The 14,795-nt window shown below is 41.3% G+C and overlaps 1 protein-coding gene across 1 annotated transcript in view; it reads left to right on the forward strand.

Annotated features, from left to right (window-relative positions):
* RAB31 (RAB31, member RAS oncogene family) overlaps positions 1–14,795 on the forward strand; it is a 54,613-nt gene that overhangs the window by 20,378 nt on the left and 19,440 nt on the right. The window contains exons 2-3 of the mRNA XM_065753714.1: positions 4,146–4,225; positions 6,586–6,667. Coding sequence (XP_065609786.1) covers positions 4,146–4,225; positions 6,586–6,667 — 162 coding nt within the window. The remainder of the gene's footprint in view (positions 1–4,145; positions 4,226–6,585; positions 6,668–14,795) is intronic.

Consider the following 14,795-nt stretch of genomic DNA (forward strand, 5'->3'; position numbering starts at 1 on the left):
CAGATTTAAAGAGCTTTTTTTCTTTTCCCTGCCAGGATACATGCATCTGGCAGGCAGACAGAGGATTATACCAACTGCCTATTTGTATTGTGAAAAGTTTTCTTTTTGAATATATTACTCATATTGAACTTTGTAGTGTTTTTTAATCTTCCTCTGTGCTGCTGTGGGTCAGCCAAAAGAAATGAGCATATCAGTTGTTTGCCTGCAAATGAGTTTCCAGCTTGCTGCAATTCTGCTGGCTTGAAATGCTGCCTCTTCTTTACCAAGATGGGAGCTGAGAGGAGCTGGGGAGGTTCTCTGTGAACAGGGGTGTGGGTGGGAGCTGCTCTGTGCTCTTAAATCCTCTTCCTCTGAATCTGCAGGTGAAGAATTTCAGAGGAAGAGGGAATGCATTTTCAGGCTTAAGGCACACAAAAATCAGATGTTGGTCATGCATGCATTGGTTCCTTATGCTTATCTGGTTTCAACTCCCCCTGCTTTTAAGCAGGGACACCTCCCTCTAGACCAGGTTGCTTACAGCCCCCACCTGCCTGGTCTTGAATGCTTCTAGGGAGGGGGCATCCACAACCTTGCTGGGCAACCTGTCCCAGTGTCTCACCACCCTCACAGTAAAGAATTTCTTGCTAATACCTAGCCTAAATCTACCCTCTTACAGTTTAAAGCCATTTCTCCTCATTCTGTCACTGCCTGCCCTTATAGAAAGTCCCTCTCCAGATTTTCTGTGTACCCCTTTCAGGTACTGGATGCTGCCATAAAGTCCCCTGGGAATCTTCTCCAGGCTGAAGAGCCCCAGCTCTCTCAGCCTGTCTTCACAGGGGAGATGTTCCAGCCCTCTTGATTATCCTCGTGGCCCTCTTCTGGGCTTCACGTCCTTGTGCTGGAGGCCCCAGAACTGGATGCAGGATTCCAGATGGCATCTCACAAGAGCAGAGCAGAGGCAGAATCACCTCCCTTGACTTGCTGGCCATGTTTCTCTTGATGCAACCCAGGATACTGTTGGCCTTCTGGGCTGCAGACACGTATTGCTGGCTGACATTGAATCTCTCATCAACTGATACCTCAAATCCTTCTCCTCAGGGCCGCTCTCAAGCCATTCTCTGTATTCATTTTGCAGTCTGGGGAAGTTGTGTCTGCTTCTGGTGAACTCAGTGGCAGTTTGCTTAACATGGGTTGTGTTCCAACTCCTTTCCTTCTTTAACCTGTTTTGCTTATCTCAGTGCAGTTTATAACTGAAATTTTGTAGATGTGCTACTAGGCTTGTAAAGTAAAAACGTGAAATTAGTCTTGTTGAGTGACTCATCCAGTTGTTCTCACAATGTAAGTGACAGCATGTGTTGTCCTTGCTCACTGAATTTGCATCAAGAATACCCTGATTCAAAGTAATTATTATAAACATATTCTGTGTTTGATATTCCTTCCATGCAGTGGTATGCTCTTGATCACAATGTGAACATTATACTGTGCTGAAACCCTTGGATTTCACATGGATAAGGATCCTTTGGAGGAATCACAGGGTCTGTTACTTAAAGAGCAGTATAACTCTTTAAGGATATATTCTGAAGCTTGTCAAATCCACTCAGCTCATTGCTACTGTAACCTCTTACATAAGTCATATTTTTATTCCTTGTTGTGCATTTGATGTTATGTGTATACCAACATGGAGTAAAACAAAAGAACTGGACTGAAGGCTGTAAAAAGCTGGTGAGAAGGAGAACTTTGAGAACTGAAGAAATAAGTCAACCTCAGGCATGAGTGTGTTACTGAGACATGTGGCTTGATAACTCTGCTATAATCCTTTGAAAAAAAAAGGAATAGAAACAAAGAAAGGAGGATCATTCTCACCAGTTTTTAGAAGAACAGATATGTAGAGAAAGACTGTGTAGGGAAGGACAGAGCAGGTGGCAGCAGGAGTGCTTTGCATAGCTTTAGTAAGGAGGTTGAATTTCATAGAATCATAGACAGGCCTTGAATGCCTCCAGGGATGGGAGCAGGATAAAGCTCTGTGAAACTAGAGCACCATCAGGTCACGGGAACCAATATCTAGTTTTGAATGCAATGGCTAAAGCTGTGTCCCCACCAGAGGGAAGCGTAATTCCTCACACCCAGTAGGTGATAGTTCTGGTTTTCTCCGCAGCTCTTTCAATCCAAGGTATTAATTACTTGATTCTCAGTTTAAGCACAGAGGATTGTCTTTTTTTTTTTTTGTAATGTGTTGTGCCATCCTGCTGTAGTGGTTATACAGAGATCTCAGCTGGAATTAATAATGAAGGCAAAATTTTGGAAAAGCAACAGGATGTGTTGCTGCTATTGATCAAAGGCTGTGGGGCTGGCTTTAAACACTTACTGGCTTTGATCTATTTTTTTTTCTATTGATTGAACACAGTAGATAAACAACTGTCTGTGCAGCATGAACATTTATTGTGGCTTTTAAGCTGACTAAGGGCAGCCTTGAATTAAATATGAGAGTTAAAATGATGGCTTTCTACAAAGTGCGGTATATAGACTTTGCTTGCAGTGACAGTACAGTTTCATTTAAACACAGAGGGAGGGAATTAAAACTATCATTCTTTTTATATTTGAGAAGAATATTAAAAAAGACACAACTTTGATTACAGAAAAGGCCAAGGCTTTTTTTCTTTTTAACAGTAGTTATATGTGTAGTCCTGCCTTCTCTTAGCACTTTCTGAGAAATCAGTGTAAATTACTCAAGTGTCCTAGAATGTGGATACATGTGATATGGGTTCACCACGGGAAAGTCATGCTTGACCAACATGGTGGCCTTCTATTATGTCATCACTGGCTAGGTGGATGGGGGGGAGAACTGTACATATAGTCTACCTTGATTTCAGCAAGGCATTTGACACTGTCTCTCACAGCATCCTTATAACAAAGCTGTGGAAGAGTGGATGGTGAGGCGGGTTGAGAACTGGCCTGACTGACTCTGCCCTGCCTGAAGTATTGTGTCTGGTTCTGGGCTCCTCTGTACAAAAATGACAGGGATCTCTTCAAAAGGGTCCAGTGGAGGGCTACAAAGGTGCTAAAGTGCCTGAATAACCTCTCTTTTGAGGAAAGACTGAGAGACCTGGATCTGTTCAGCCTTGAAAAAAGAAGACTCAGTGGGGATCTGATCCACATCTATAAATATCTAAGGAGCAGGAGGCAAAGGGACAATGCTGGACTCTTCTCAGCAGTGTGTGGTGATAGGACAAGGTGAAACGGCCACAAGCTGAAACATAGGAAATTCTGCACAAATGTGCATAAGATCTTCACAGTGCAGGTGACAGAGCACTGGCACAGCTGCACAGAGAGGTGGTAGAGTCTCCTTCTCCGGAGATATTCAAGACCTGCCTGGATGTCTACCTGTGCAACCTGGGCTAGGGAGCTGCTTTGGCAAGGGGACTAGTTGGACTAGATGATCTCTAGAGAGGTCTCTTCCAACCCTTACAATTCTCTGAGGTTCTGCAGTCAGTTCTAATGATGCTAACAGAAAGCTTTCCATTGACTTCTTAATGCCTTAGATTGTACCCTGGGCAGTCATTGTTGGGGGATTGGCAAGATCAATTTCCAGGCATTCTCTTCATCTCTTTGGATGAGGTTCTTTGCATTTCCTGGGGAGACGTGGTGATACTGCTATTCCTTTATGACTCTCTGTATAATTTATGTTCTTCTACCAAGGCTTCTCAGGAGAGCAGAGAGAAACTGAAAAATGCTGTTTTTGGGGGGAACTTGTCCATATCTTGAATACCTGAAATGATAATTCTGAGTAATGTCAAGCTTCCCTCTCCCTCCTTCTCTCCCCTTCTTTTCCCTTCTTACCCTTATCTGGAAGGGATTCTGCGTTCGATTCCAGTATTGTACTGCTCTTATTTTTCCTTACTGATTGTGGTGGTACAGTAAGGGTTTCCCTTCAAATGAACACACTGGGCTGCATCACAGCATGGAGTGTGGGCTGTGTCCTGTTCCAAGGAGTGCTGCTTCATGCCAGTCTGATAACACAGCTGGCACAGAGTATTCTTTCTGTGAAGCTAGTGCTGCCAGTGTATGGAAAAGTTCATGTTCATAAATCAGTCTTTGACTGTTTCTTCAAATGAAATATAGGTGTCAAGGGTCTCTTGAATTCACTGGATGCTTTTCTCTATTTTCAGGATACTGGGGTTGGGAAATCAAGCATTGTTTGTCGGTTCGTCCAGGACCACTTTGATCACAATATCAGTCCCACTATTGGGTGAGTACTTTGCATAATACTGTTTTATATACATACTAATTGTCCTCAGTTGAGCTCCTTTCTTTTGTCTCTGTGTGTGTGTGCATATCTTTTTTTTTTTTTTTTTTTCTCTGCATGGCTGTATGTTCTCTGGTGAAGGGGCTGACTGAGCTGTGCCATGTTTCTTTTGGGACTGATATCTCTTGGAGCTTAAAAAAAATGAAATCCACTGCTGTGATCTGCACAATGACCAGGACAGTCCACAGCTGAGTGAGGGTAGAAAAACTGTGAGGAACTGCTTATACCCCTGTGTTGTGTGTGCTGTCAGGCTGCACCACAGTGTTAGCATACATATTCCCAGGTGTGTGGATGTGCTTTCATCTAGGTTTGGGATGCATCAAATTGTCCCTGTTTTGAGGAAGATAGGATAATGCAACTTAAACAGTGTATAATTAATTCACATCTGCTCTTCATAATTACTGCCAGACTTCTGCATTTCAGACCCTCAGAAATATATGAGTTCTGTAGATGTTTTTAAATCTAAAAATCTTTTCTTTCAGCATCCTAGGGACAAATCTGCCAAGTCCAGCCTTTTAAAAATTCTTTATCTTTTATGGGAGAGAAAGCTAATATATAATGTTCAGAAAGGAGTAACTCGGGTGAAAACGCTGATCTTGGTGTGTGTTAGAGCTGTTTTAAATCTTCTGTGAAGGATTAGTCTTGTTTCTTAAGTGGTGTTTGGAGGGTGAGAACGTTTCTTCAAAATTTATGCCTTTGAATGCATGAAGGAGTCTCAGCTGAATGTTGCATGTTAAAGTTTCAGGGCAATTCTGGACTTTCAAATGTAATAAATACAGGAAAACAGGCAGAGAGGAGGGAAACAAGGAAGCATGTAATGAATAACTTTACTGGCTGAAGGACACTTATTGGCAGTGAAGGAATTGATGAGAGCTTGAGTAGCTCCTCACTTCTACATCATCATCAGTCTTTTTGCCCAAGTTGTTGTTGCTAAGTAAATATCGTCTGCTCAAATTGATTAAAAAAAAAAATCCCTTTAATTTTCATAATTGTGATAACAAAAAAATACTTTTCTATTTGAGGATTAAAATGTGCTTCGAAGACTAGTGTGTATGCAGTAGATAGTACTCGTCTGTGCAGGACAACTGTGGATAAGCTTCTTGCTATTTTCTCCAAATTAATCAGTGTTTTAAAATATACAGTCCTTGCAATCCACAGGAGCTGCTGAGGCTCTGAATTTCCTGTTTTTGGAACTGTAAAGTGTTGCTTAATACTTAGAGAAGAAGGATGATGTCTGAAAGCACGCATCCTGAAAATAACCAAAGAAAATGCTGCTGCTGTTGTTACTGTTGTTTTCGTTTCTTAATATTTCTGTATGAATAGAGCATTGTTAAGCTCAAGGAATTTGCAGGTCGCTGTAGAGGGAACTCAGAGATGTTTTGTTCAGTCTTATGTCATTTGATGTAGTTTGGTGCTTTTGTAGCAACAGTGCATTGTATCTCATGCATCTTTATGAGCTGGAGAAAAACGTTTCCACATCAGTAATTGTTCAGTGGAGTCTATATAGGATGGGGATGAGGGCAGGGGAATCGACCAGTTTGGCAGTCTCTCTTGGCCAGCTTTCAATTCAAATGCTGAAATACAGGGTATACATAAAATTTTTAAATCTTCTTTCTTAAAAGAAGAAAAATCACACTGAAACCATAGGCAAATCACATTTCACAGATTTTACAGAATTGTAGGTGTTGGAAGGGACCTCCAGAGATCGAGTCCAACCCCCCTGCCAAAGCAGCTCCCTAGACCAGGTTGCACAGGTAGGCATCCAGGTGGGTCTTGAATGTCTCCAGAAAAGCCACAAAGGCTTCTCACTTCTCCCTCAAAGCTGAGATGGGAGGAAAACTTTTTTCGATTTGTTTATCACGTGCATTTCAGCAGGTACTTTTCTGTTCTCTGGTGCTTACATCACTTATGCACATGGCTAGCCTTCTAGATTTGACTGAAAACTTGTGCATTTCTTGCCTGATGTGACACTGACTGCCGTTCTCAGGTCTGTATCACCAAATGGAGACAGGTGGCAGCAGGAGTTTAGTGAGAATGGCAGGAGCATTTGAGTTCCCATGCCCATGAGCCCTCTGAATCTCAGGGGTGTTATGCTTTTTTGAAAATATAAAGGAATTGTGTACTTAGTCTGATAAAGGGAGCCTTTCACTTCTGTAGGCATTTTATCGAGGTTTTAGAGTTTCTCTACATGTAGTCTAACAAAGCAGAACTGGCCAGAGTCAGTAACATGGTGGCACTCGTTACAAACTTGTGTTACTTCATGCTCTTAGCTGTAAATGAAAGCTGACTCCTCTTCTTTTCAGAGCATCCTTCATGACTAAAACTGTGCCTTGTGGGAATGAGCTTCATAAATTTCTGATCTGGGATACGGCTGGCCAGGAGCGGGTGAGTATATTTCTGTATATCTCTGTAGTATATTTCTGTTATCCTGATCTCTTCAATGCATTGGTGCTCTTTATTTTAATATAAATGTTTCATCTTCAGAAGACTTTGCAAGTGTGTATCTGCTGAACCTTTCCAAGGCTCTGCAAAGCAGGCAATTGTCAATTGCTATTATGTTCCCATTTTGCATCTGGGAAAGTGCAGAGGCAAACTGCCTATATATCAGACCTAAAAGGAAGCCGTGAGTTTCAGCTCTGGTTTCATGATCAGGCTGTGCAGATGTTGCCTGTGCCCATGCTCTGATTTCTTAGGGCAGCCTTGCCATTGCTTAGGCCGTGGCTGACGACTGGGCAATCCCCCTGTTGTGTTCCCCAGCTTATGTGTGGCAGCTTTCATTAATAATGGGAAGTGCTTGGCTGAGCTAACGCTGACTCCAAGGCTGTCCTGAGCTGGGGCATTGAATGTGGGCACTGCTTGTGTCTGCTAATGTTTTTGAAACTAGCACTGGCAGCCTGAACCACATAGGGTTTGCATCTTCATTGTTTTTTTGTCAAGTGAATTGCTTAAATTAAATAGTTTTTCCTTTGGCTTTACAAAATAGCCATAATGGAATTCTTGGGCAATCGTTCTCATTGATTGTATATACGACTGTCTGCTTTTTTGTTTCTTTTAATGGGCTTAATGGCAGCAGTATTTAATTATAGGCTGTCTGTAGAGTTCTCTTAATATATGCCCACGTATGGCTTGAGAAATTTGAAAGAAAGGAAAAATACGTATATTAAGATATTTGTAAACATGCTTTTAACTTTCTTGTGAAATTACACTGTGTCAGGTCACTACATTTTTCTAAGAACATAAACACTCGTGGTAGGGTGAGGTAAAGGGTGACGCTTGTACTAACTGCATGGTCAGTTTGCTGCATAATGCTGTGTTCTCCAAACCTGGCACTTGAATTGCCAACAATAAAGATTCTTGCAGTTAAGTGCAGGAAATGCTTATGCTTTTGTTTACAATGTGTAGCACGATATAAAATGTGCCTGGTGAAATCTGTTGACTCTTAGCAAATCAGTATGTTATTTATGAGGGGAACAGGGATCATTAAAAACATTAATGAAATATAGCATCATCTATTCCCTTGAACCTTGTTTATTCCATTTCTGTATGGCCTGGAGCTGAACTAGGTTTTGCAAGAGTGCATGTGGAGTTCAATGGCCAGAGGTAGTAAAGGTTCGGTTATTTTTTCCCATGGTTTGCTTGTCCTTGCTTATTTCTTTGTCTTCTCTCTACATAGACAACCCAAAATTCAAACCCAATGTCTGAAAGCAATATCCAAACAGTCCTTTAGTACCTCAGTGCCACAACCACTGCCCTTGGCAGCCTGTTCCATGCCCACTGCCCTCTGGTGAAGAATCTTCTCCTAACCTCCAATCTGATCCTCCCCTGACACATCTCAGTGGCATCTAACATATCTCAGTGACCCCGATCTCTTGGGTCCTGTCACTGCCACCAGTCCCTGCAGTACCCCCACTAGTGACTGGCCAGTAGCCTGATGTAACTCCATCTACTGTAGCTATCTGAGCCCAAAACATCAGCCAATTGTTCGCTTATCACATTATGTACTTTGTGTAAAACTTGCTTATTGAAATATAGGTATAAATATTAAGGCTGTATTTGAAAGTAGATTAGGACTCTTAAAGCATGTCAGAAATATTAGTGTTTTTTTAAAGTAGATGAATAACAATAAGTAGTATTTATTTAGAGACTAATTAATGCATCATTTGAGTCAGGAAATCTATGACTGATCTCTGATTCCTGGATACGAGATCTGTCCTTCCCATCAAGTCCCTTATGTTTCCTCTTAATTTTTTTCTCTGAACATCTGTTTTCCTTTCTTTTTTCTAACAGTGATGAGCAATGACAACCAGAAATATAGTTAACTATAATACAGATAAGTTACATTCAGGGTTTTCATGTGTAATAATGAGTTATAACCTCTTTAGGCCGGGGATTATATTTTCTTTTTCATTTTCACGATGTACTCCCAAACCCTCTACTTGGACTCTTGAAATCTGGGGTGATAAATGATGCTGGGTGTTGAGAGCTTGTTACTAAGGCAGTTGAGCTTCCCAAGATGTCCTTGTTGTCCTGGGTAGTTGTCTTGAACATCCTTGTTTTACAGGTAAACACATAGTGCTTCTCAGTAGCTTATTGATTTTGATTTGAAACTGTCATTACTTTGTCTTCATCATTTTGCTCCTTCTGATCTGCTGTCCAAGAGCACGTCTCCTGCACTGTCAATTTATATCTTACTATCCTCTGAATAAGTGTTGACCTGAAGTTTCCAACTACCACAGATTGCTGCTTTTCATAATGTGCTAATAAATGTACTCCAAGTGGTGTTTCTGCTTTGAGAGCTGTTGTCCTTCTCTTGTTCTCTGTGGTTCTGTTGAGCATTTCTGTTCCAATGATAAAGTCTGGGAATTTCATCAGCGCTCCTGCTGATAACTCTGTTTAGGACTTCCTGCTCTTTGGACATTGCGTCCATTTTGGCTTTTTTCTCCAAAGTGCAAGGCCAAGCATAGGACACGCATGTACTTATTCTGGATATGGGGCACACTGTACTTCCCCAGCTGTGCCAGCTGTTGCTGTGTCTGCATGCTGTGCACCTCCTGGCCACCCTCTTGCAGTTGGAAGAGCCTGGAAATTCATGTGGTTCTTTCTGAAAAAGCCATGGTCTGGAAGCACAGACAAGAAAGAAGCAAGCTGGAAGTGCTCAGCACCCCCTTGAGGCATTAAATCAACTTTCAGATACCCATTTATTGCTTGCCAAGCCTTTAGAACTGTTGGTCCCTATTGGTTTTAAAAGCTTGGAGTAATACCTGGGTTTATTCAAGGAATTGAATATACAGACTAATCGGTCAGAGCTTGATCATGAAGAGCAGATAACTTCTAATCTATGAGGATATCAGATATATACTTCTATTTCTTTCATGTCAGGACACTTTGAATTATAGGTAGAGTCAAGAGGTGACTACAATTGCCATTTTATAGGAGATACTGAGCAGAGATATCATTCCTGCACAATGGTGTTAATACAGCAGAAAGTGGAAATCAAAAGAATTTCTGTGCTAGTGTTGATGCTCAGCACAGTTTCTAGAGGAGAACTGGGGAGGGGCACATGGCTTTCCCTCAGCATTTGCTGTGGATAATATGCATTGTATTTGACTGAAAAAAAGAGAGAGCTTTTGCTAATCCTGTTATCTTGTTTCTTCTTTTCCCTTTCTTGGGTAGGCAGAGCCTTAAACACACAGCATGTTTAAACAAAATCCCCTGCCTGTCTGTGTATAAAGTGCTGGTCTCTGCAGACCCAGTTGAATGCTGTTGCTGTTTTCAAATGAGCTCACTTACTCTGTTTTGCAGACTGTCACCTTCCCTCTGCCTATCTATTATTCAAATGTCATTTTTTTCCCAACTTACTTTTTCCCTATCAGATTTAAATTGTTGATGTGGACTTCAGGACTTAAATTTGTGACAATCACATTATCATTAGCAAAGACTCCCTTCCTCAAGAACCAACTCTTCATGATTTACCTAACGATGTTTTTACTAGCATATATTTTGGTTCGTGATGCCCTAAGTAGCTTCTAAATACAGTGCTTTGTCTGAACACCTTGGGTGGCTGCCAGCTTTCCATTTTGCTAGCTGAGGAATACTATGGCAAATAGTTAGGAAGCTTGAGGGCTATGTTTCTAGGGCAGGAAAATTTCTCTCTCCTTTTCAGATTTATTTTTACTTTTTTTTCTGTTGAACTGCTGAGTTTCCAGGCAAAGACTGCAAAGATACCTGTAGCAATTCATAGCCCCCCTCTTTGGTGAATGACAGTAGTTGCTCTTGTGATCTGAAGGCAGTGTCACAAGGTAAGATATGTGTTCCTTGGGAGGAGAGCTTCTTTGCCTCATTTTTTCCTGAGGTGGAAATTAGGTGTTGGTGCTAAACTGAGGTAGAGAATTCCTGCTCTGTAAAGACAAGGGGAGGCAGGGTCCCTTGCTGTTGGTACCACAAAAGCATGAGAAACTGGTTGAGCTGTGGCATCCCGCTGCATCCTGAGATGACTTCTCTCCAGTAACAAAACCCTGGAGCTCAGCATATTGCTGGAGCTGGCCGTGCTGTGTGGACACCATCTCAGATGGGGACAAGTCAGCAGTTATTAGCTGTGCCATGTGCCTTACCAACCGAACACCAAGCTTCTGGATGTTTCCACTGAAACCAGGCTGTTCTGAGAGGAGGTTACAGCATGTGTCAGTGACTTCAGTTACTTCTTCAGTGAAGGCACCAGCTGAATTTTGTTCTGCAGTTTTATACTGATGGCAGTCTACAGTGTGGAGATGGTTTCCTATACGTGAATCATCCCCATGGTGAGCTACTGCCAGGGTGCTGCAAAGGTCAGAAGGAGATTGGGCAGCATGTGTGTAAAAGCACAAAGAGCAGTGGAACTATTGAGCGAGTGTATTAATTTTAGGTTTTTTAGGATGAGCATAGAGCAAGGTTAAGCTGTTGCATGCAGACTTGTTAAGGTTCAGCAGTCATGCAGCATATGTAGTCTGACCCTGAGCCATGGTTTAGGTGTGGTATCCTTTGCATGATTTGTTCAATGTAGACTTCAGAAGAGCTCAGTGCAGCTCACTTCTGTGATGTGCTGTGGTTGTTTTTTGCTTACTTAAAGTACCTTCAGAAAGATTATCCTAAAACATTGGCATTTTTCCCTCCTCACTTTTGGAGTTCTTAATTATCTGAGAAAAAATGCTCCTTCTCCTAATAAACCTTCATCAATTTAACTAGCAAAAAGACCTGGAGCTCAGAGACAGACATATCTTTCGTGACTTACTGAGCTTGCAGATCCTGAGATTTCATGTATATCCCTACAGGGGTGACATCTGGCTGATGGCTTTTTTTTTTCCTTTTTCTAGCCTTTGTGAAACAATCATGTGAGGAAAACCTGTAAATTTTTTGGCTTTCTACTCAGTCTTGAATAATGGTAGCAAAACCTACTCAAGGTTATAAAATGCTAAATCATATCTGATAGTGGCATTCATGCATAACATTTTTCCATTCACTCTTTGCCAGCTGAGAATGTCAGGAATTTTTTATCCTTCCCTTTGCTGCTGCTTCTTCAAGAAGCTTATGTTTCAGGATAATCTATTTGACACTTATGGCTCATTGCCTTTGCTTCTCTCCATACCTGGGATTTTCTGTTTCTTGGCAGATACTGCCTTGAAGGTGATGTTAATAAATAAATGTCATTAAATGCCTATACAAACCTATAGATATGTGCTGTTAATGGTACACAGACTGCTGCAATAGGCTCGTGCTGTGCACGTTGAGAGCAGCCAAGGGGTTTGGTCTTAGCCAGTCAGTTATTATGTATGTAATCAGAGTGCAGCTTCTCAAAAATGGGAATGAAATCTAGTCAAATGATTGCAGCAGTTTTGTGTCGATACGTATTCTGCAATACCTGTAGAGAACTGGTTCTGCTTGTGCTGTATATCCTTACCCTTGTGGCACTGCAGAAGGGCAAAATTGTAATCCTTCTGCAGCAAGAGCAAGTGATGCTCTTTACAGACCAGGATGCAAACCAAGAGAGAGGCTGTGTTTTGTTTTGGTTTGGTTTTTTTTCCTCATTTATTTGTAGAGTTTGAAGGAAGCAGCCTGGTGTGGCAGTGAGCCAGCACTGGGGTGTAGCACTCCAGGATGATGCAAAGAGCTGCAGATGTGAATTATTGCTCCTTGGTGTTCCTGGCAGACTGAGTGAAGCCAAGCTGTCTTCAGCAGGGTTTGTCAGCTTTGTTATAAATAGGCAGGAACGATAGGGGTTTTGTTTTGTTTTGTTTTTTTCCTACATTCATTTGGCCTCTCTTTTTCTTTCTAAACCGACATTACACAAGACATGGTTAAGAGACTTTCACTGCCATAGCTTGTGTGTGATTTATATTATGCTTCCTTTGTAATTTTTCTTCCAAGTATTCCGATATAGCTACTTTGTGGGTTTTCCTTCTTCCCCATTCTGTACAGTTAGTACAGCGGAAATGTAAAAAGCATTTCCTAAAACCAAATATATCCCTCTCTACAGTGAGATACACAGGAAATACAAAGCAGAAGGGCTTTCATGGAAAAAACTGCAGAGCTTTTTAACTAGGTGATGAATTCCTTAATAGCTTCTTGCTTCCATTTTCTGCCCTTTGCAAGAACTTCAGTGAGGTGGCCAGATCTAGGTTTGCAAAATCCCCCAAATATCCTGGAATTTGGTTATGCTGAACTTGCATTTGCACTGCTTAAGACTGAATTTATGGTGCAGGGCTGTGCAGCAGTGAGGTTTGTGCTTTCTCTAGTTGTATTCTGAGAGGAAAAGGGGACCTGATTTCAGAGGAAATTTCATAACGCATGCTTGGCCTCACAGCTTCTTTCTTAGAGAGGGAAGGTGGTGTGCAACGGGAATGCATTGATAGAGCAGTGTGAATGCAAAGGTGCTCTGATGCCAGCTAAACTTCTTGTCAATGTTTGTGTGACTTGTTCTACGGGAAAGAGACAAAAAGTCTGCCCAAAACTACTCAAGTTATGAATTTTATTCTTTGATATGTCTGTGGGAAAATAGGTTCCTTGCTTATGTTTTGAATGGCCCATTTATCCTTGCTGTTATATTGTAGGGGCATGTTCCAATTCAAGTGTTGTATAGGCTACATCAGTCACCTCATCCTCACAAGTTGTTACCGAACCCTACAAAAGCTTTATGAGTTACTGTGTGATGGATAAGTATTTCCTGTATACTACCTGGGCCTCTTCTCCCTGATAAATAATGACAGGACGAGAGGGAATGGCCACAAGTTGCGCCGGGGAAGATTTAGATTAGACCTGAGGAAGCATTTCTTTTCTGAAAGAGTGGTCAGGCACTGGAATGGCCTGCCTAGGGAGGTGGTTGAGGCACCATCCCTAGTGCTGTTCAAGAAGCGTTTAGATGAGGTGCTAAAGGATTTAATTTAGTAGTTGGATAGAGATAGTGATAGGAGGATGGTTGGACTAGATGATCTTATAGGTCCTTTCCAACCTTATGAACTTATGAACTTACCTTGTCACTCTGGTGCAAATTAGCAATGTTTTTGTGGTTGCTAAATGAGAGGTATGGGACTTCTGAATTTCCCTGCTGGGTAAGCTATTAAGGGTGGTTTACTTATTGTATGAACATGAGGTGTTCCCAGTACCTAGAAGGCTGCTGGTGTTAGACCCTGCCTGCTCTACATACCTCATATTTGAACCAAACTAGTCTGGCAAAGTAAAAAGGTGTCTCAGTCTTGATCTTTCAGGTAAAGGGAGGTGTTGATGCTTGAATTTTTGAATTCTAGGTATTCAGAATTTGAGTAGTCACAGCCCCCAGCCTTCAGGTAGCTTTTCTTGAGAAGCAGAGTTGTTCTCATTCCAAATCCTGAACTGTTCTTGTTTCTCTTAATTTTCTTGGGAATTTCTGGTCACAGAAATACTGAGCTATAAAATCAAGGTTATAGATGTTGTAATTTTCTAATACAGAAGCTCATTTCATGAGATTAAATTTTGTGAGCCTCTTTTTTTGCATGACATTTGTTTTGGGGCTTCTGTCCCACATTCAGTCCTTGTCAGGTGAGAAATGTGCACATTAGTATTTTGTATCTCTTTAATTAATTTTGTGTGATGCTTTTTTCTTTCCCAGGTAAGTAGGGCAGGGAAAAGTGTTCAAGACGACTTTGCTTTTGGGCAGTGAAAAGAAGAAAGGGAGGGGAGGAAGAAGCATTTAGTAAGCCTAGCTATTTGCTCAATATTTTTACTGCTTTGTTTGTAACCTTTGAAAATCCATGCTGACCAAATATCTTTTGATAGAAGAGAATCTATTATTAGTTGATCAAAAATATTCCCAGTTATTATTTTTTTTCAATGCCTGTTGATTTATTCAGTGCTGCAAATATAACTTTTCTTTCTTTTTATAGAGAACGGCAGTGATTCATTATGACTGGGACACAGTACATCATGATACTTGTTATTAGGCTATATGAAAGTAATGACAAAGGGGATATAGTTTTAGTTTTATGGTAGATATCCTGTACTGTAA

Source organism: Cyrtonyx montezumae, unplaced genomic scaffold (genome assembly GCF_038088225.1).
Source record: "Cyrtonyx montezumae isolate F1298 unplaced genomic scaffold, pur_monq_1.0 scaffold_8, whole genome shotgun sequence".
Taxonomy (NCBI): Eukaryota; Metazoa; Chordata; class Aves; order Galliformes; family Odontophoridae; genus Cyrtonyx; species Cyrtonyx montezumae.